At 35.7% G+C, this 23088-nt stretch overlaps 5 protein-coding genes across 7 annotated transcripts in view; 3 read left to right on the top strand and 2 right to left on the bottom strand.

Moving 5' to 3' along the window:
• The window catches only part of LOC129578952 (uncharacterized), a 36146-nt gene extending 25225 nt beyond the window's left edge, over positions 1-10921 (top strand). Inside the window, exons 2-9 of one of the 3 annotated variants that reach the window (XR_008689170.1) lie at positions 267-391; positions 3913-4088; positions 4872-5037; positions 5216-5780; positions 5854-6052; positions 6242-6350; positions 6647-6723; positions 9781-10921. Coding sequence is in view for 1 of the 3 variants with exons in the window: in XM_055468360.1 (XP_055324335.1) it covers positions 267-391; positions 3913-4088; positions 4872-5037; positions 5216-5780; positions 5854-6052; positions 6242-6350; positions 6647-6671 (1365 nt within the window). In the remaining 2 variants the exon portion in view is untranslated. Of the gene's footprint in view, positions 1-266; positions 392-3912; positions 4089-4871; positions 5038-5215; positions 5781-5853; positions 6053-6241; positions 6351-6646; positions 7289-9780 lie in introns of those variants that run through there. The other 2 variants (XR_008689169.1, XM_055468360.1) reach the window with 2 other exon arrangements.
• A 4973-nt stretch (positions 10922-15894) lies between these two features.
• LOC129579049 (probable Golgi SNAP receptor complex member 2) lies at positions 15895-16880 on the top strand. The gene is made up of 3 exons (XM_055468549.1): positions 15895-16152; positions 16275-16380; positions 16485-16880. Exons 1-3 carry the CDS (start codon positions 16019-16021, stop codon positions 16878-16880), a joined length of 636 nt encoding a protein of 211 aa, XP_055324524.1. The 5' UTR covers positions 15895-16018.
• Positions 16881-16978: 98 nt separating this feature from the next.
• On the bottom strand, positions 16979-19345 carry LOC129578962 (DET1 homolog). The gene is made up of 5 exons (XM_055468380.1): positions 18799-19345; positions 18547-18722; positions 17840-18430; positions 17472-17752; positions 16979-17396 (listed from the first exon to the last, which is right to left on the bottom strand). The coding sequence occupies exons 1-5, from the start codon at positions 19192-19194 to the stop codon at positions 17176-17178; spliced, it is 1665 nt and encodes a 554-aa protein (XP_055324355.1). The 5' UTR covers positions 19195-19345; the 3' UTR covers positions 16979-17175.
• Positions 19346-19575: 230 nt separating this feature from the next.
• On the top strand, positions 19576-21295 carry LOC129578978 (G-patch domain and KOW motifs-containing protein). The gene is made up of 2 exons (XM_055468400.1): positions 19576-20443; positions 20519-21295. The coding sequence occupies exons 1-2, from the start codon at positions 19591-19593 to the stop codon at positions 21205-21207; spliced, it is 1542 nt and encodes a 513-aa protein (XP_055324375.1). The 5' UTR covers positions 19576-19590; the 3' UTR covers positions 21208-21295.
• The window catches only part of LOC129578950 (sodium-coupled monocarboxylate transporter 2), a 3187-nt gene continuing 1383 nt past the window's right edge, over positions 21285-23088 (bottom strand). Inside the window, exons 6-11 of the mRNA XM_055468334.1 lie at positions 22948-22965; positions 22718-22854; positions 22259-22645; positions 21950-22193; positions 21723-21892; positions 21285-21633 (exon numbers count right to left, since the gene is read on the bottom strand). Coding sequence (XP_055324309.1) covers positions 21366-21633; positions 21723-21892; positions 21950-22193; positions 22259-22645; positions 22718-22854; positions 22948-22965 — 1224 coding nt within the window. The 3' untranslated portion in view covers positions 21285-21365. The remainder of the gene's footprint in view (positions 21634-21722; positions 21893-21949; positions 22194-22258; positions 22646-22717; positions 22855-22947; positions 22966-23088) is intronic.

Here is a 23088-nt window from a genome sequence, read left to right as displayed (position 1 = left end):
CTTAAACTATTTTCGAACGATTTCCGTTTGCCTAGTAACAAAGTCACATGGGGCAATAGACAATGGCAAACGATGCGCATTTCCTCTGACCGAACAAATGGCCACGGGCTGTAGCTGTCAAAAGAAATTGTTTATTGACTTCTCGATGAATACTCTCATTTTTCCAAGAAGAAGAAACAAGTTATTGTTGGATCTAAACCGAATTTCCTCTTGACCATTTATCATTTGTTTTTTCCGTTCGCATTGTCTTTATTCTATTTGTTTAGGCATCAGTTGCAACGATATTAAACGATTTGAGTCCAGCACCGTCAAAATTCCCAAACCAAAAAAGCTTTATTTCAACTAGCCATATGACCCACAAGGGATTTCAAGAAAATACGCCGGCAATGCGGTAAGTTTATGTGTGCTATTTTTTTCTCTTTCCTTCTCGCTCACTTCATTTTGTTTGTTCACATCGTACACATTCGATCAATTCATATTTTGTTGTAATATGTGTCTTTAATGAACGAACCAAATGATATTTTGTGCGAACCACACACATACAAATTGAGCAGGCTTCATTCGAACCGCACGTAAAACCAACAAGGAATATATCGTATGCATATTGTATACCAACATGATTGCCTCACACTTGGTCGACGAGAATAGCAGCAAGAAAAAAATCATATTTTCAAATGAATTTTCGGTTTCCTGTCGAAAACTACACACACACACACACGCACGCATATTCAAATCCAGCCGATATGTGTACACAACTCATGATTCATTCCAGAGCTGTTATAGGCACCCAAAAAGAGCTGGTACCGAAATAGGTGCGCACGCTCTTTATAAGTGCCGGCACCCAACACCATGTAATGTTCAAGTGCCGCACTCAATAATTTTTTTTGTATTTTGGAACATCAAAAATCACAAAAAAATTAAAATTATTATACTTTATTCATTTTTTTTAGTTTTTACACAGTTTGACTACGTCAATAATCAAATTCATTGTTGAAACGTCAAATTTTGAGTACTGTCAAATTCAGTATATAAGTGAAGTCAAATCATGTGTTAATATGAATTAGACAGTTCTCAAAATGTAAAAACTAAAAAACAATGAATAAACTAAAATAATTTTATTTTTTTTGTGATTTTTGATGTTTTAAAATACAGAAAAAAATATTGAGTGCGGCACTTGAACATTACATGGTGTTGGGTGCCGGCACTCATAAAGAGCGCGCGCACCTATTTCGGTGCCCGCTCTTTCTCGGTGCCTATAACAGCTCTGAGTCATGAATCGGTTTAGTTATTCGATTGCTATAGCCGTAAACCAAACTTATCGATCGATAAAGATACATAACGTTCAGCAAAGTACATCCGTTCAACGTTGAATCCAATATTCAGCAATAATAATCATCCATTCAAGCTTGACTCTTGATGAAATGACCACTTGTTATGGAGTGCCCACTGCCCAGTACCACAGATACATACTATTATATTCATTTTTCTAAATTCATCCAAGCACTTATGCACTGGCGCTGAATAAATAATATCCCTCTCTCCCATTCTCAATATCAATTTGGCTAGAGCCAAATACGAACGATTACGCATAAATGTGTGTATCTTTTTTTCATTCGTCTGTACCGCTTGTACCGCTGTTTATAATCCAGTAACTTTTAATCAATGTGAGAGCGTTTGCACACCGGAATTTCATAAGCATAAGCATACGCGTAAATATTTATGACGCAGTTAAAACCATCAAATTCTGCATTCGATTCGTTTTTCTATTTAATGTTTTATTGTTAATTCGGGTTGAACACAGCCAGCCTCATGCATATGTATTTTAAATGAAAAATTCCGGGCTTTAAATAAATTAGTAGAAGTATACATTCCATACTCGCCAAAAATGTGATGCATGACGCAGCATTTGCAGGCGCACCGTAACATCAACTACATTGATGGTTCACTGGGGGGAAATGAATGCGAAAGACGTTTCGCAGATGTTATCAACATTCGCAATGCAATATTTGAAGGAAATAAAAATGAAAATAGTTTTCTACGGTGTTGAAGACTTTTCTTATGTTTATGCTCCAAGGAGAAATCTAATTCCATTCGAATCCTCGCATATACATCAATCAACAATACAAGTGCTTTGCATCCCTTATCGATTTTTTTTTTCTTTCGCTCTCTCTCTCTCTCTCTCTTCCTATCACTCTGTAAACTTCTTGTTTTAGAGTCGATAGAACCTTCCACTCTAAAAAACAAGGAGAAGAATAATCTAATCAATTTAAATGGTTACGCCGAATTTCACGAATCATGGACAAATGCTTCTCTCCTTTCCATTGCGCACACACACACATATACACGCAAAGAACAAAGCGAAAGCAAAGGCAAATGAATAATTCACCCGAACTTTTCCTTTCGAATTGCAAACCAAACTGCTTTCTGCAACTGTTTTGGCCGAGAGCAAAGGAAACACACTCGAACCGTAATTGTTTGACACAGTTTGCGCCACAATGGACCAATTTCATGGAAATATTCAACCGAACAATAAGTGACGAGAGCACTTTCTGTTTCTTTTTTTCTTCAACGTAATATCCGCCATGGATTTCGATCTTGAAAATACTGTATATGCAACGAGATGAATGCTTTTATGCTTCTTTAATACCAATGGTAATTTAATGTGCAACATTCTATCGTTCGTATGAGCAGCTTTGTGGAACAATTGAATTCGACGGCGGATTTGCGCTTTTCCTGTCGAACATAAATTGAATAAAATCGCTCTATCGAGGTAAAAAGTTGGAAATTTATGAAAATCACTAAAACTTATTGCCAAGTGTTTGTGCCGTGAAAAGTTTTTCCAACGAACGAACAAACGAACGAACGAACGGCACTTGGCCAAAGCGACAAAACGATAAGTCATCCATACTATACACCGAATGGAATATTAGCAAATGCAGACAAATTAAGGGAGGGAACAGAAACGTTTGCTCTATTAGCCGGCTAATAATGGTTTTCGTTGTCGTTTATGAAGACATAATTGCTAACAATTTATTAATAAAGTTCAATGTATATAGTCACTGTGTGCGTGTGTGTGTTTGTGTCGATTCCGTCTTGGTTTTTTTTGAATAGTTCAAGTCAATAAAAATGCCATTTATTTCAGCCCCAGCAATATATGGGTAATCGGATCAGGTGGGCGCAGATGAACACAGTGTGTGAGTGCTCGATGATTGATGAATAATGAAGACAATTCAAATGAACTTCGTCAATCATTTATCGATTATAATCACTTCCAATGAAAAATTCACATGCGGCTTTCACTCATTCCGATTGTTCAATCGACTTGCAAACGATCTGAACCAATTTCAAAGGCCATATCAAACAAATCATTTCCGCCATTTAAATGTTCAAATGTGACTATAGAATCAAATCAAATTCAACAACAAAAACACGAAACATAACTAAACATGATCTAAAAACAGGCCGTTCACTCTCGTTTGACTGCAACTAGTTTGTTTTTTTTTCTATTTTCACAACGAAAGTACAACAAACTTTTTTTTTAATAGAGTTTTGTGTTTATGTCAGTGACTTAGATTGAAAATCGACGTTTAAGTTTTTCATCCAAAAATGTCTAGTTGCGTTTTGAATTTGTTCGTTTATTTTTCGCTTTATTCAGCCCTTGTTTGGTGCAAGAAATTCGCTGATGGAAGTGTGTCGCATCGTGCCTTTAGGCGATAAGCCGATGTCAGGCCATAAACTTATTGTTGATTTTGCTTTTCGCAAAGCTTTCTCGATGTGATTTATGGTTTGTTTGTTCAAGCAAATTCTGTGTAATCGTTTAATTTGTTTGTGACTTTCTCCCCGTTCTCTCGTGTCGCTTTTCAATTTTCAAACCATCTCTGAATTTTTTTCCTCGCCCATTGGAATTTGCAGGTACTATAGGCTTTGGATTTACACATGCAACGCTGTGCTATTAATGGCAGTCATAATATTTTGTTGTGTTGCCGGCAAAGTCTTATTAGCCGATTACCGACGACTGTTAATACATGGACTGAATTTGGGTCAACCGAGCTTTGTGTATGCGTATTTGGCATTGCTCATACAATCGGGTAAGTTTAATTCGCTCATTTCATTCTCATTCACATGCCACAAATCCGTGCAGTTGACGCATTATCAACCTTTTAATGAACACTATAAAGCTAGTGGTATACATATATGCATACGGTCATCATCCGTCGTTTTACGAGAGAAAAAAAAACAAATCTATTTGCAAACACGAAGACCGTAAGCGTGAACGACGCACTTTCACTTATACTCAGTCAATCCGAAGCGTGTTCGACCATTGCATTTACAATGGTTTTGATACGTGGTATTAATTACATAAAAGCAAACATTGTGTTAACTCCACTGTAGGATGCATACAGTGATGGTAAATTTATACGACGAACACAAATACGATGTTAGTTCGAGATTTTCCCTCAACAGTTTTCCATCGATTTAATCTAATTTAGAATGTTGAATCGCACGACGGAAATGTATAACCGCATAAATAAACTCGTTTTCTCTCTCTCTCTCTCTCTCTCTCTCTCTCTCTCGACAATGACACAAAAACATTTCCACCAAGTCGTTACACGTTTCGGATATGAACACACAAACCAAACCAAAAGAACTATGTAGATGCTTTCTCGAATTTTCCATATGCTTTTAATGAATTCAGTTTTGGGTTTCCATCGTGGAATTTACATTTTACAATGTGATGTAAAATGCCGCAGCATTCAATCACTTGATGCGATTTGTGTTTTCATTCATTTTAATTAATATCTCCCGCTAATGATTTTTGAATTAATGGCGTTTTTATTTCTCAATCTTCTTTGTTTCCCGTTTGCACACAGGGTTCTTGCAATTAGTCGGATGCTTAGGTGCCTTACGTCTATCGGAAAAATTGCTGAACGCTTATTGGTTGCTGCTTCTGGTATTGTTGATTGGGGACGCGGTGCTTGGGATATTCTGGATGTTTAAATTTGACCGAATCATGCACGAACTTCAACCAATGCTTAGGTACATTTCAATTTACATTAAATTTATTTCCAATTTTTCGGGCTGCAGTGTTGGCAGTCGTGTCTCATTAAAAATTGGTGCACATTTTGCATAAATGCCACCACCACAATAATGTGCCCTACACTCAATGCTATATATTAACATTTTCCATATCATTTACATATCCACATTTCCACAGATATCGTTTAGCAACCGAATATGGAACGTCCGTAGATTTTAGTGAGTTATGGGATCGTCTGCAGAATGAAAATCGTTGCTGTGGTGTATTTGGTCCGCAGGATTTTAGTGCGACTGCAAATCGTTCATATCCAACATCGTGCTGTTCGCCAGATATCAGCGATCAAATATCGATTTCGAGGCGACCAATGGCATCGGCCGTCGTATTTCGTGACGAATCAGCAGCTAGTGCACTTGCATCACAGGCCAAAGCCAATTTAACCGAATTAACCGATTTAACATGGAGCCATTTAGTTAACGATAATAAAGACGAAATCAAAACGGCCGCAGTGTGCCATGCCATCTATCAACAAGGATGTTTCGATAAGCTGGTCGCATGGTTACGAAACACCGCCGATATTCTGTTTGTGCTTGGCTATTGTGTAATCGCCTTTCTGAAATTGTCATTTCTCGGCATCTTGCGATACGAAATTAAAGAGATGATCCAGAAAATCAAGTTGCTGCAACAAGAAATGACGTGCGAAATGATGAGCGGTGACGGCGAAGCGATGCAGCAACAGCAAACGGTAAGAAAGCTCCGTTGGCAATGCAAAGGAGAAAATTTGCCTAATTGAAAATTGATTTCAATTTTGCTTGCAGGGCTGTGTTTTGCTGCAAATTCCCAGTACAACAGTAAACGGTGGCATACACACCGAACGAAAAGTTGGCAATCGAGAACGAGACCGAGAACGAAATCGCTTCGGATCAATGGGCGAAAGCGAACAAGAATCACTATTAGTTCATGAAAATACACCGAAATTCACTCGAAATAATCAATTGAACTTGTGCAGTGAACAAGGTAAATTAAGCTAATTACGAATAGAAATTACATTCAACTCTCTTTGGCGACGCCATCGCCATCGCCAAGGCGTTTTACATTAAGTACCGGCTTCGATTCATTCACACACATATATGCATAGATAGTGTTACATTTTGGATGTGAATACACATATAAGTCAATATGGTCGCCACTTCTTTCGCACTTTAGATGAAGGCGAAATTATTACTGGAGCAACGGGAACGCATTCGGGTCGTCCATTACATGGTAACAACTATGAACTATCTGAATTTGATGCGACACGAGGACCCACATACAGGTAGGTGATTGTAGCAATTGTCCACTCGATCGGTACTTCTAAATGAATTTCTTTCGTTTTTTTTTTTTTCAATACACCCGTAATCATTATGTCGATTCGATATTTGTTTGTCTATAACTCACTCTAACCCATAACTATGTATTTTTGATATCATAACAAAAAAAAATAACGTAATCAACCAGGTTTGACAATGTAACCAATGAGTAATTTTTGCATTTTTCATTCCAATTTAATGTTGTAGTTGTATCTGTAATCCCTCTGTCATTATTTTATTGCTTCTTTGTGAATCTTTCTAGAAAGTCTAAATGGCCATCCTTATGAGAAATACAGGCTTACATAGCTAGAGCACACAGCGAGTCCGAGCATATCCTATGTACAGAAATTTGTTCTAAAACAGAATTACCAAATTGAAAATTGAACCCTTTTTGTTGAATTGAAACATCCACCAAAATCCATTTTTCACAGTGCACGACCGGACACCAACACACTATCATCACCACTACCGTCGAATTAGTCGACTAAGCACAGGAACACTGAACATGCACGCACACTCACTCACACTCTTCTAGGCATCCCGCCGACACACAAACACTGCACCCATACACACACACACACACACAGCGAAAAGACGACACCGCATGATAAGACACACAATCTAAAATCCACCACGAAAACATTGAAACCAAATTAACAATACACACTGCAAGGATTTAGCTAGCAAAAAGAATGTCCCACCAATAGAAAATTCCCACCAGCACGTGCAACAAACCAACATACAAAGCACTTGTGTTACAAACTTTGCGTTTTCATTTTCACGTCTGAATCGTAGAGCTGTCAATTTGTATGCGATTATCTAACCCAAACACCATCCCACATGATGTTATTTTGATTTTCACGATAGCACTTTCACACAAACAAATACACACTCTCTGTTTCTCTCTCTCTCTCTTGCTCCCTTCCTTTCTATATTTCGCTGTACACTTCTGTTTTATTTTTATATGTAGTTAAATTGCAATAACTTAAAAACGAGAGTAAACTAGTTTTGCACAACAAGTTACGTACATTCTCTGTGAACAGTTGACAAGCACAAAACGAGAAAAATAATCAGCTGTACTTTTTTGACATTCCATTAAAATGAAACTGTGAGGGAAAAGTGTCATTAAATACAGGCCGACAACGATACGCGCGACCAATTGCATTTTTCCGTATCGGAAGCTACTTTCGGAACAGTAACAGTTTTCATTGAATTATTTTGCGACTACAATCAAAATTCCATGGCGCGTGTCGGTCGATTGGTCGGGCATTAAATGGCGAAAACGATGACGACAACGAAAGTATGGATTGTATGTTCAATATTGACGTGGAAAACTATGTGTAGAAACACATGAAAATGAAAAGGGGAAATCCGTTTCATGTGGACACGTCGAATTGGTTTATTGATGTTTGGGAGAAATACTATTTGTCAAGTGCTTCCTCGTTTGTCGGCGAAGGCAGGTGGATTGGTTGCAAAAAGCAAAACTAAAGAGCTTCCGCCATTTTAATCAGCTTACCTTCAAAAAGCAAGAATGGCCAATTTCCATCAATATTACAGCACAATTTTGATGCATTTCCTGCTAATGGTTCATAAAAGTTTCAAGTGCATTTCAAAGTAACCGAAAGCGAAACCGAATCGTTCATACATTGTAATGCATTATTAAATTTACTACCATGGATGAGTTGTCGTTATCGTCGTCAACATCGTTATTGTACTTTGTTTCCTTCGAGTCCAGCGTTGAGCAGAATGAAGGCAAAGTTTTACTTTTTGTTTTGGAAGTAAAACTATGCGTAACAGTAAAATCGATTCTTCTGCGAAAGCTTTTCTTTAAATCAACTTTAATTGATTTAGTTTTGCAACGAAAAAAGAGAAGAAAGTAATATCTCTTAATTTTTGTTATGAATTACATTTTGTTTGCGCAGAGCAGAGTCAATTGAGAATACAACATTCTAGCTCTCTTAAATCAACCAAATAATGGACTATTATAAAAGTTGGCTCGGCTCAATTTATCATGTGTTTGGCTACGGAGCAAACACATCGGCGATATTTCATGAATTGTTTCCCACTCAACACTCAATTCGGCAACCGAATCAACGAACAGCCGACCAGAAAAAAGGAAAGAATAAAAAGAACAAAAAATCTAATTCAAATGGCACACGAACTTGAATCAAATATCCATTGATTGTGGAACATTCGATTAATCAAACCAAGCTAAATATAACAATAGCGCTTCGATGTTGAAGTCACGTGCACAAAACATACTTGAAATTCATCACATCGTCTGATTGCGAACTTGGATTGAACATTCAGTTCAAATCGATACCGTCCCATCGGAAGCCTGATACATCCACACAAACACAAACACATACTATCACAAGCTCGAAGCACTCTCAGTTTTCAGTTTACTTCAGCACCCTCAAACCAATTATAAATGTTATTAAATTTTCTTTCGCATTTTTTCTTCATTTTTTTTCAACAAAATTTTTTTTTAAGTTCATTCATATATTTATTTTTATTATTGGCCACTCCAACTTATATACCTACTACTTACTACTTACTACTACCCTGTAACGATTGAGTAACGATAAAAAAATTCCCTCTACACCTCGATATTATTAATATGCATTCCGTATGATTTGATGTTTAGATTGTTGAAAAAAAAAAACATAACGTAAACACACGAACGTATTTGTGTCCACATTGTGACTATTACCACTTGACTATGTGATTTGTTGTATGTATGTATAGTAAATGCAATACGTACAATTATGTGGCTTGTGAATTTAACCCATGAATTGAATCCGTGCAAGCAAGAAATACGAGTTTTTTTGTCGTCCCGATTTTCCACCACGGAACAAAAAATGAACACGAAAACCAAATATATATATATATATTAACGTTGAAATCGAAAGCAAAATCATAAATGTGTCGTAACTGTTGTCCGAGTTAATTCACGAAACGTACATATTTTCATTGCGTATGTAAATTGCTGTTAATATCTATTAGTCATAACGTGTATCAAACGCCACTTGACTGACTATTATGTAATTTGTTCACACAATTTATGGTATTTAACTGGAGTAACCAAGATAATTAATTATTTGTTTTTGTGTTGTTCGGTTTTATTTTTCCGATTTTAATAATTTATGTTATTCGATTGTTTAACATTATTGTTTTCATTTCGTCCGATTCATTTCCAATATTGAATGTTTAATTTTCGCCTTTTTAAGTTGATATTCTCAATCAATGTTCAATGAGAGGTTCCAATCACACACATTTTAATTGTTCATTGCTTTTGTCCATTTGTTTTCTTTCTATTTCTATTTGCGCTTTGTTTTCGATCATCGATTGTCATCGGCGTCGTTGTCGTTGTTTATCATTATTCGAATGATTTAGTTACATCAGCACGCAGGCGGCAACCAAAATCTGACTACGGTATTACCTGGAACAGTTATTCGGTGGGCGTTGGCGTAAATACGGACGCTATTCTCGTCGGCGAAAGAAATATCCGAGCACCGAATACAACGAGCCAAATGTAAGATTCTACCAGGCGACTGCTACAACGGACTACAGCGAATGCGACTGCACCGATATCTAATCTCTCTCTAACTATCCCGATCTCTCGACAAAGCGATGAAAAATTCAAACGCGACAAACAAAAAGTTCAACTCGCATCCAAATGTAATTCTAAAGTCAAATAGTTTTTTGTTCGCACCGCCTCAATCAAAATGAATGTGACAGTATTCAAAAGCCGTCAGACATGAACTATACATAAAATCAACGTTGGGGGAAAATGTAAATACCCTCAAAAAGTTGCTGAACAGACAATGGAAACTGGAAAATAGGAAGCGAACCTATGACAACAACTGCACACGTATACACAATGAACACTCGACTTAATTCTCGTAGATTAATTGAATGAAGAAAAGTTGCACGCATTGGCAACTGCGAGTACGAGACTGAATTGCAAACATAAACCGGGTCATCTCACGATTCGTTTCGGCACAAATGTGAAAAAGTTGTGAACCGAAATTCGTTTGAAGCAACAACAAAAAAAAAACAGGCAAATCTAAAATATCAGAAATTCGAATAAGTTACGTGTTATAATGACAGGATTATCCAAGTGCAGAACAAATATTTGCATACATGATCCATAAATTTTTATGATTTTATATTTGAAATCAGAAAGTCTTAGAATAAAGCATAAACAATTAATCGATTCGCTTGTAAACTAATGAAATTGAACATGAAGATCACCGATAAGATATTATGTGGAATAATTATGATATTCTGAAATGAGGAAAGGGAAAAAGAAACGGAAAAAGAAAAGCAAATGTTAAGAATTGAGATAGGGCAACCATGAAAATACAGGCAAGGCATACGAATGATCTAATATATGCACAGTAAACACGATGGTTCTAACTTTTAGAACCACAATATGAAATTTGGCACTAAAATCCATTTAAGTACCATTTATACTGAAAAAAGTTCAAAATGTACTAAATCAAAAATCAAAGCCTCATGTATTTATTATAGAACTTTTGAACTTTTTTTAGAGCAAATGGTACTAAAACAAAGTCAAGTGTCAAATCTCAACATTGCTAGAATCATTGTGTGTACACATCTGAATCGTTTATTCAAATACAATTTTTCAAATGTCAATTCATAGTTTTCACTAAACGTTCATCAGAATCATTTCATACTCCTTTTAGTCCATGCTTGGAATTACTCAAATGATATTTTATTCGATTGCCTTAAATAGATATGATAGCAAAATGCAAGGATGGAAAGGACATGGAAAATCGAAAGAAAAAATTCATTACGCTTATTGAAATTATGATAGAATTTTGTTCTTTAGCTAAAATGATAAATTTTCTGTTTTATTTTAGACACAAAATCAGTCGAAATTCGAAACGACGAAATTGAATGTTGAAAATGGATGAGAGTTTAATGCAAATAAGCAGGATATTCATTCTAAAAGTTCTTTCACTTGATTATTATTATTGTTCTGTGTTGCAATAGAAGATTAAGGGTAATGTGAAAAGTCACGAACGAACTTGATCAGTTATGTTCAGTAATCTAATAGAAACTCTTATGTAATTCTATTGATAAAACTTATATTGTTGCGCATTTGACATATACAAATACGGAAGAAAAAAGTGCAGAAGAAAATAACCCAACAAAAATGTCTATAAACATTTTCTCTTTCTTTTTTTTTGTTAAGCTAAGTACACAGTTCCTTGTGAAATGAAAAAATTTCTCCGGTGAAATTTTCACAGGTGATATTTTTATGGTGTTTTTTATTTTCGAATTGCAAGCATAATGATTTTTGATGCATAAATCAGCTAACTCATTCCAATATCAACACGACACATGAACAAATTTGGTATTTGAGTTCATTCTTCTATGTGTTTTGTCTAAACAAATTTTTTTCACGGCCGTGAAAAAATAAGAAAGATCAAAATAAATTCAAGGATGAATTCAAAATTCAAATTTGTTCATGTGTTGTGTTGATATTGAAGGGAGTTAACTGTTTCATACATCAAAAATCATTATGCTTGCAACTCGAAAATAAAACAAACACCATACAAATATCACCTGTAAAAATTTCACCGGAGAAATTTTTTCATTTCACGAGGAACTGTGTACTTAGCTTTATGTCGAATTCAATACGGTAGCTTTTGAATTAAATTTTGAAAGCGAGATTCTTATTCCGCTTCATTTCATGGAACGACCGACAAAAACGAAGCAGAGAAAATCACACTCATATTCACTCTCTATCTTTGACGTAAGCTTGAACCAAGCAAGACTCAACTCTATTTTTCTATGCAATGGAAATTGAGATTTATTTAAGCTAAAAAAAGAGAAAAAGAAAAATGAACTATTGTTGTTAATTTGTTGAGTATTTTTATATAGAAATTAAATGTATATTGAATGTTCTCCCTTTGATTTTAGGTAAGCTTACATGACAACTATATTCTATGTCCTTGATTGGGCTCCCGACCCATGTGAATAAATATGATAGATATTTCGACGAGAGATTTTTTTTATATATCTTACTTCTCTCTCTCACACACACACACACACACTTACTCTTACTTACTCTATGTGAAAATCCCATATCATTTGGTATACTGAGTATGTTGATCGATTTGCTGGCTTCAATATACGATAAAAAAGATACATATTTAAATAGTTTTCGTGAAAATGCCTTTGTTGATAAGAGGGAATGAGAACGACATCGAATAACCGAGAATGAATTGATAGAATCGAGCAGAGTTCATTTTATTGAATGCATGACAGAAGCATACGTGCACAAGTATGCCAACGGCATTAATCGATTAATGAAACAAACCGTTTGACTTAGCCTAGAATACACACAAGCACACACTGAAAGTCAAGAATAAAATAAAAAAACATTCGAAAAAAGCGGTCTATGCAGCAGCAATAATTAATCTTCTGAAAATAGCCCACGAAATTACTTTCAGACCAAGTTCATTCAGAACGAGATCCGATGAGCAACGGCAAATTGTAGAATACAATTTTCGGTATTTTGGTGATACTACTATCATTTGTCTTGCTGCAACTAATAAACCTATGATAGACCTTTTTTAATATATATCATTACAATACATCTATCATTATTTACTTTAAAATTGATATTCTTGTCGATTGAATGTCGCCTGAGAACGGCCAAGCAAAATAACAACCAACCAGACACACCATCCCAATTCCGGTTAATTGTGCTTCAGGTTGTTTAAGATGTGATCGTGTGATACGGCTCAGTGTGCATTGCAATGTGCATTCTAGTTGACTATGTCCTTGTCCATAAGTGCATTTTTTTTTCCAAACAGAAAATCCAATACACATAAGTATAGCCAAACCAAATTGCGGAATACACACTTGCCAAGCTATTATTAGTATGGATAGGGAAAGAAAATGAAGAATGCTGCAAATAAACAATGTCAATCAAGCAGGAGAAAAATTCATCAGGTCATCGATTCTATTGTCGTTTTCGCCCGAGATAGAAAACACAACAACAACAAAATGCAAGCATTAATTTTTATTAACCATCATTACGTATTCTAAAATCGAATTAATTTTGATTAGTTACATTGTTATCGCTATTTCATATGACATTTAAGGGAAATGCAAAGCGCAAGAGAAGCATTGCATGATTAGGCAAACTAATAAAAACTAACAAATTACTATTCAAACTATGTCTGTTGGCATTTACTAAGGTGTTAGATAAACGAAAGTCAAATAAATAAATACATGTACAAAGGGAAACCAATTAATGTTACAAGTTTACTGTAAATATTCACAATGTTTCTCTTCATCTCTCTGTCTCCCTCTATTCCGGATCCTTTAAAACAAAGGCTTTCTTAAAAAGTATTAAAAAAATTGCATTTCGTAAGCTTTTCGTCCGTAACAAATACTAAACAATATTGAAAACGTTCTTTTGTTTACAACGTTCATTTTGATTCGCCCCTTCCCCTTCATTTGTATATAAAGAGCTTAAAAAATTGTGCCTCAGAGAAACGAAATGGAAATAAAAAAAAAAAATAATGCAGAAAATAAAACCATAAAAGGAAACTGAAGCCAAACTAGATGACCAAGAACATGAAATGCTTCCCCATTTCTCCCTCTTCATTCTCTAAATCACTCCACCTCAAACCTACTTGGAAAAGTTGTTTTTATCCAACAAGAAGTTAGAAAACTATTGATTTGATGATCATCACACCTCCAGTCTTACCAAAATCGTAGGGCCCAACATTTCGATAAAAAACCACTTTATACGCTTTTTTTGTTATTTAACTTTGAAGAGAAAAACAATATGAACCAAGCATCTTGCCGTACAATGAATTGACCAACCTCAAATAAATTATTAACCACGTCGACCATTTTCAATACATACACAAAGATCTCTCCAATCAAAAAGCTTTTACAGTGCCCGCAATATACATGTACCACACACATCAAGGGAAAATATATTGAAAAAACTCAAAGCTAAACTAAATAGCGCCAACTCATTCTGTACTGAACTATGCCAACAACAACAAAAGACAAACTCGAAACCGAGATAACGGACAACAGCTTTAGATACACACAAACAAATAGAAACAAAAAAAGATTATAAGAACTTGACCACCCTTCATAGAAGGAACCACTAACCAACCAAAAAAAAAGTCCCAATACGAGATAGCACACAATACTCTTTCATCCAGACAAAATAAATGATGATGGTTTGATGTCAATTTATGCGATCATAACTTTTTTCATTAGATTTATACGTTCTAAACGATATTTAATGTTTGATGTTTAAATAAAATGTTTTGATAAATGTCAAATAAAAAACGCACTGGTGATGGTGGTGGTGGTGTTGAAAGAAACTGTTAAACTTTTCGATAAAGAAGAAAAACCGGAGAGAAATTTTCTTACAATCGCTGCAGATTGATGACAAACTAATTTCAAAATATCCACTCCATACTATCTGAAGTTTATGTTAAACTAAGATTATATTCTGTACTTTTAGCAAATTGTAAGAAAGAATTCCCATCAACAAATACTATATTAGTTATGAAACCCTTTGCTGAAGAAAAAAAAAACGACAACAATAACATGAACCCATTCAACTAATTCTGCGAGGCCTGAATGAGAAAAGAAAGAATAGAAAAAAAACTTTTATGAAAAAAACTATACATAGAAACATTCATCTACGCAATTTTCGATGGCTTAATTAAACATAAACATTGAACTTGGATTTGTAATCACACGCTACAAATGAAATAGGGAGCATTAAATTGTCACTTAAACGGAATTACTCGACAAGAGTATTCCGCATCCATGTTCAAATGAAATCAATTAATTAGACAAACTTAAAAGAGTAAAATACAAAGCGTTTTCCTAGTTAATTACAACAACAACAAAAAACAAGCAAACATATTTAAAATTAAACAACCGATCATCATACACACCAAACCATCTCAACCAACTCAACCAAATTCAGAGAGAAAAACAACAAGAAAAAAAAATTACATTCATTCCACATATGTAACCATTGTATGTAAATTATTTGTCCTGAATATGATTAGGTGAATATATTTAATGCAGGCAAAATAAAAATCAAGAATATTTACCAACTACTTACAAATTTCTGAATGAAACCAAAGATTGTATAATTATATGAATTACCAAAATAAATTACAAAAATCCAAAGAAAAATCAATAATCATCTTGTTTTTTTTCTTCTTCTTCTTCTATTTAATGTTACTCAATTGGAAAAATGAAGCAATGGCAGGCGCTAATGTCATTTCGAATCGATTGAATCGAATTGTATTATATTCAGAAGAAATTTAGTGACTATTCCAAAAATATGAAATTTTGAATCTCAGCTGCTTCGCACAGCGCTATCTGTAGTCGAATGCCTTCAATCAAATATGCTATGTTTCTGTTTGCGATGAATGTCGATGTGTGACGTTTCACGCAAATGTCATCGAACGAATGTTATTTCAAAACTGTTTTGCTATACGACTTTACAACAGTACATCTCTTCGTAATTGAACTAGATTTTCTCAGATCTGTACGGTTTATAGCGTGAATTTATTGCGTTATTTCAGTGAAATTTTTAGCCATGGAGGCCCTTTATTTCGAAACAAATCGCCTGATTCAGGACACACAAGGCTACTTTCAACAATTGAACAATCCTCGAGTCGACACGTCAGAAGCAGAGAGCAATATTTTGAAAAATATTGCAATGGTCAATGCGTGAGTTAATCTTCATGTGTTTCTCTTTTTAAGCACATAATTTATAATTGAATTAGCTGAGAATGTGAAGTACTGTGCTCATTTTGAAATTATCTAATTAAATGTACTATCTCTTGTTGTAGAAACTGTGATCGCTTGGATGTGTTAGTATTCAAAGTGCCTGCTGCACAGAGGCCAAATGCAAAAATGCGCGTGGACCAACTGAAATACGATATAAGACATTTGCAGGTAAACAAAGGACACAATTTAATTGAATAGAAGAAAATTGCTACTTTTACACGTAAGAATCACACAAGAACCGTATCCTAATTTCTTCATTCCAATTTTTTCAGGCCGCACTGCAATCATGGCAGCAGAAGAAAGAACGCCGTGAACTGGAGCGAAGTGAACGAGAGCAATTGCTTAGCCGTAGGTTTACGGCAAATTCAGAGACATCAATTGACATTGATTACTCGTTACAGCATAACAATTCAATGATGAATGCACATCGAGGAGTAGATGATATGCTATCGTCTGGTAACAGTACACTTGACAGTCTTCGGTCGCAGCGTGAAAAACTGAAGGGAGTTAGCAAACGAATTCTCGATATGGGCAACACGCTCGGACTTTCAAATCACACAATGAAATGGATTGAGAATCGCATATCGCAAGATAAATATGTGGTTTACATTGGAATGGTCGTCACATTGTTAATTATATTCATTTTCATTTACTACTTCGTATTTTAAACAAGTATTTCCATATCAAAGTGCTTTAACAATGATTCCATAACGATTTAATCAATTTTTGCTATGTACATTGTACAATATAATGTAAACAAAATGTATGTAAATAAAAAACAAGTTTATTTTTAAATATTGTCTTCGAAAAAAGATGAAATCGTCGAAAATGAGATGTTTGAAGAAAAGAACATTTTTTTCCAGTTACTCGATGTTTTTAGCAATACAATTTCGATGTTATATATCTAATAGGTGCTGCTTCTTTTGTTAAGCTTCATATGACATCACAGGCTTTCATCAATTGCTATTTGAAGATTTCCGTTTCGGAATTTCTTATATGGAAATTTACGACATAGTCATTATCAATACGCTGAACACTTATTGCAAACGGCTCGAACGGGTGAAATGTAAACGCCACCAATCGGCGAACGGGCTGCGAACGTCGATCTTGTAATCCGGGATAGATTCGGAATTTGAGTAAACCAGAATCCCGACCAAAAAATCGTATTGGATACTCGCCACATGCTGAAACAGTCGATCGATGATTATTCAAAAGATCAGGAAAATAATTTTTTATTTCAAAAAAAAAAAAAGAGCTACCTTTTGGCCGCTCCAACATCGAAACCCATTTGTCATCGTAGCTGAATAAGCTTAGGTCTAAATACGGAGAATTGCTGTAGCTTTGAGCACTAATCGGCAATTGAGAAAGAAGTCTTTTGGTTGCTTCGACAATTCCACCACCTCTCGCACTAACAATTGTCTGTTTGAAACGGTTTTGTTGCAGTTTAGCGTAGAGGTTGTTATTGGGCGAGCAAGAAAACTGTGTTGGATGATGCATCCAAGTGTTACGAAAACAATCGCTGAAATTCTCGAACAAATATCTATTCAACGTTAGAAAAAATAGATTTTTTTAAAATTCAAAAACAACAATAAAACAATAAAGAAACGAATCAAATTAGTAAACTCACAATAAATCATCGGATTGATTATCATAGACGGCTAATACTTTACTATCCCAAATACTGTAGAAGACGAAAAAGGCTGGTTGACTATTTGGTTCGTGCGCCTTGAGTGTGACAACGGCTTCACTGGCATACTTAATTAGGAGTAGATTTTCATCCAGAAGTTGCATTTTCCAAATGCGTAACTGTCGATATTGATCGAAAAACTGATAAAATTTACGCAGAGGATATTGATTGTTGATGCGCTCCGATTCAGCCTTTGCCGTTCTATACAAATGTACTAAAAATCTATGTTTCAAGCTGCCAATTGTGGCTTCACGAATGGGCACTTGTGTCTCATTCACGGAATTGTATAAATACACATCTTCTTCGCTGCAAAATCGTCCGATTTTCAAAATATTGTAGAAAATTCCGTCTATCACTTCATAAAGGAAGATTGTTTGATGCTGCACCGACAAAACGGCAAACAAATTATTGTACAAATAGATGCCCTGATTGTGTGAAAGGAAAATTTTATCACATTTGTAATTGATGTGGCTGGTCACCCGACCCGTATGCAAATCCACCATATACAACGAGTAATCTTCAAGTGGCGACCTAAAAAAAATAAATGATTTTCTCTATCAATATCCATTTCAATGTCAACTCAGTGCGCTTTTTAGAATGAGTATTTTCACTTTCGATTGAAGTGATTGCATAAGCATTCCAATTACCTTAGCGTTGGTGTTATCCCGTCATTCGTTGTATATAAATCATAGAAGGGTGGCCTTTGATCATCCACAATGTATGAAGCCGCCCCAACAATCACATATCTACTTTCATTTGTGAAAAGACTACACTCTCGATTCAACTGTTTGCCTGCTGTCGCTACATTCACTGTTGCTTTCAGCTAAAAAAAAAAAATAAACACCACAATAAAAAAAAAAGTCCCCTTCGATTATTATGATCGAACGTAAACGCCATACCTTAAATAGCTTATCAAATATTTGACTTCGTATTGTGTACGGTAAGTCGGTATTTGTGTTTGGGACGACTTCAGTTTTCCATGCATTGATCAATTGAGCGGCTGCCACAACACCATTGAATTGGTAAATTTCCAATGAAGTCTGGTCTAAAGTGAAAGCAATCAGATACTTTCCATCTGGACTGAACTTTCTCAGGAATCCGGCTGGTTTTTCCACATTTATTACGGTTAAATTGGGATGAATACATTTGTAAAAATCACGAATAGCATGCTGATGTGTACCAGGCCGGTGTGAAATCCCATGTTCACGTCTCATCAAATGGCATACAATATTCTGCGGTCTGACTTTACGAGGAACGATATGCTCATTTTGATTTGGAATATATACACTGTCCATAATTTTCACTTCACAAAAATGTTATAAATAAAATATGAAATTTTCGACTCGTCTTCATTTAAACGTGTTATTTTTTTTTTCAGCGGTGAAATCAGTAAATTCATTCAATTTCGATAATTTAATGATTATTGCTAATGAGTTTTTGGATGACAAATCGAGTTTGTTTGTTTATTTGAGGTTATTTGTGTGTTTGTGTGTGTGTTGACGTTTAGCGTCTCGTTTGACGAGTTAATGAACTGTCACTGTCAAACTATGGAAAACGGCTTGCTTTAAAACGTTTAAAAAAATTAACACGACACACAGCCAAATAAAACAGAGTATTTCATGTTAATCGTTTACTGTACACAATTGGTATGCTGATGTTGTGAAAGTGGATAGCAAATTAAAGTGTTTAAAATGACGGAAAAAAAAATTTCGTTTGGTTTCAAGCAAGTAAAGAAGCAACTGGTGCTGTTGCCCAATAAAATCGAGACAAAGAATAATGACATTGAGCTGATTCAGTGTTTGGAAGGTCAATCCATAAAGTTGATCAATGCGAAAGAAGAGGAGAAACCACTTGTAATCCCATTGTTGAATGGCCAAAGAACATCAGCCGCACTTGCATCGCTGAAAAATCTCAAGAATGTGTTGGACGGTGATGAACAGAATGACGATGCAAATGGCGCGCAAAAACCCGATGCTAAACCTACCGAATCGAGTGAAACCGATGGCCAGTTGACGATTGAACAACGAGTTGTACGGGAGTTATTGAATGAAGCAAAGAATACCGACGAAGATAATGATGAAACAAATGGTGCAAAGCTATCGTTACCAATGGCAGCGGATAAATTACCACTCGAAGGTGCCAAACAATCGACAATGGATGATTATGACAGCATTCCGATTGCCCATTTTGGAATGGCAATGCTGCGCGGAATGGGTTTAAAGGACGAAGAGATCATTGCAAACAAAAATAAAGAAATCGAACTGCGGCCGAAGGGGATGGGATTAGGTGCCGATAAAGTGGTGAAAAAAGCTAAGCTTCTCGTGGCACCAGCTGCAAATGAAACATTGGAAATCAAGAAAAATGCCTACATTCGAATCATCGGTGGAAAAAATAAAGATTTATATGGACAAATTGAGGGATTAGATGACCATGCATGCCGTGTCATTGTTAGACTCGCACTTGGCGGTAACAGAGAAACACTCAACGAATTCATGGTTCAACCGGTTTCCAAACAAGAATACCTACAGTACGGAAAGGTTATAAGTGAGTATGAAATTTATTATCATTGATATGTTTCAGAACTAATTTTCTTTTTCACTTTTTTTTTTGCTGCAATAGATTCCGCTAAATACGACGAGTACAAACGAAAACAGGAGGAAATGGATGCAAAAAGGAATATCAAGCAAGAGGTTAAAAGAGAAATCAAGGAAGAAGTTAAAGAAGAGCACGAAAAATCGCGTAAATCTGTATCGCGTGAACGAGATGAATCCAAATCGAGATCTTATCGTGAATCAAATCCAAGACGCAGCAGAGAAAAAGGTGAAAAAAGTGAAAGAATTGATTATGGAAGCAGTTCACGTCGAAGAGAACGCAGCCGTGAGCGTAGCCGAGATCGAAGCAAGCGCAGTTCATCGTATGATAGAAACCGATGCAAAGACATTGAAAGGAACTCAACCAAGAATCGATATGAGAGTCGCCGTAGTCGTTCAGTTGATAAATATAACCATAAGCCATCTTCTAGCTCTCGGAGGGATCGCTCCAGAGAACATTCAATGGAACGGCCAAGAGACGATAAATCCAGGCGACGAGGCGAGAGATCAAAATCGTCGAGCATAATTTCCGTATCTGATAGCGATAGCTCAGATGATTCGCGACACGATCAACGTTCACATCATAAAAAATCTAAGAAAAAACACAAGAAGAAATCATCCAAAAAGTATGACAGCTCCGACAATGACGATCGCAGCTACAAAAAGAAAACGAAGAAGAGCAAACGCGAAAGGTCTCGATCAAGAGGACGTCGATAGAATTAAAAACAGTATAAATTCAATGATGTCCACCCCTGATGTAATTTTTCCAATAAAAATAAACAGCCAATTAAAACTTGTTTTGGAATTTGTCGATTTTATTCATTCAATAGATTAAATTGATTTTTAACGCATTTCGATGTAGGTTATGGATCTTTTTATAGGGCCGATTCTTTATCTCCAATGCTTTCTTCGTCGACTTCTGGGATGACGTTTCGATTTGGATGGGATTTTTTCGGTAATTTTCTAACACGATCATCAACTCGAATATACTTTCTTATGCATGGTGCAAGCAATTTGAGGTCAACCAGTGTGGAGTCACTGGCACCAGTGATAAACGTCCCCAAACCTGCTACCATCATTGTGGTTAGGCAACCGAAGGCAGTGTACCACATGTAAGAAATTCGATACAGCGCAAATGTTTCACTAAAGAATGGGGAAAAATGAGAGTAAAATGAACAAGAATATTGAATTTAAGAAAACAAAAAATGAAAGCTAAAGTAAAATTCACTTACGGTTCATCAATGAACACCGGATCAACCGCTAACTCAAAATCATATGAACAATTACTAATCGACATTTGTTTGTGCTCGAAACGAATAGCACCCGAAGCAATGGCCCATTGTGCGTTCAAGCTAACCCACGACATCGCAATCACACCACAAATTCCACCAATCAACGTATTCTGTTGAACAAAGTAATTATTTAAGGGATAAAATGATTGAGTAAAAAAATGGTTTACCGTTGCATTGATCCAGGGTAGAAGAATGCCAATGGTGAAAATTCCCAGCAATGGCCCGTTTGTAATGGCTTCCAAGCTCATAGTCAACTGAAGTACAGTTCCCATTTTTTGCACAACAACAACAAGAGCAACGCAAATGGTACCCATGACAACGACAACCATTCGCATAATCCAATTGATGGCTGTGTTTGATAACGGTTTCTTTACAAACGGTTTAACAAAATCTTCCAAAACGATGGCAGACCTAAAGAAAAATAATAAACTCAACATTTTTAAACTTGATGAGTGAGAATGTGTGCTATAACAGACATTGAATTTAAGCATGTCGATAGAGAGCTAAGAGCAGCGCTGAAAACCCCAGCTACGAATAAACCTGTCAGCCCATGAACACCACCAAGCGTATCCATCACAAACAGTGGCAATAACTGATCTCGAGCCGAAGCCAATTTTGTTGTCAATGGATCGCAATCTTTGTACGTGGCATAGATTAGCAATCCAATATAGGAACACAATAGCATCAGAGTTATTACACCAGAAATGAAAATATAGAGTGCAATTCGGCCTGCTCTTAAAGTGGGTAGCGCCAAATAGCGTTGAATCATGTTTTGGGAGACAGCATTAGCTTGTAGCCAATATAAAATGCCACCGACTACCTGCGACCATAATGAATGCCGAATAGTTGGATCAATATCCAATCTGATGAAAATACAAAATATGTAACGCAATTAGTTTTGTCCTGTATTTAATTTTTAATTAAAACTTCCTTACATTGGTGCTTCAATTCGACCAGTATTCCAAGCTTCGGAAAACACAATATTGGAGCCACCAACATTCAAAGTACCTTTAACTGCGACGATAATCAATGCGCCAAACATCGAAACGGTTTGAATAACGTCAGTCCATACCTACAGTATTTTTGTAAGGGATAAATTCCTTTCAATATCAATTTCATATACTTTGAATTTGAAAATGAAAAACAATAGACAGAGAGATCTTACGACAGCTTTCAATCCACCCTGGAAGTCAAAGGGAAAAAAGGCAATAAATGATCATTTGAACATATCCTCCTTACATATAAGCCATGGCATAATTTAAGGAATTTCGATTTTTGAGTATTGACAACTGCCATTTGATCTGGG

The sequence above is a fragment of the Sitodiplosis mosellana genome, unplaced genomic scaffold, assembly GCF_009176505.1.
Source record: "Sitodiplosis mosellana isolate CC-2019 unplaced genomic scaffold, AAFC_SMos_1.0 Smas_scaffold_1, whole genome shotgun sequence".
Taxonomy (NCBI): Eukaryota; Metazoa; Arthropoda; class Insecta; order Diptera; family Cecidomyiidae; genus Sitodiplosis; species Sitodiplosis mosellana.
Note: the sequence above shows the minus strand (reverse complement) of the source record. Positions and strands in the feature narration are given on the sequence as shown.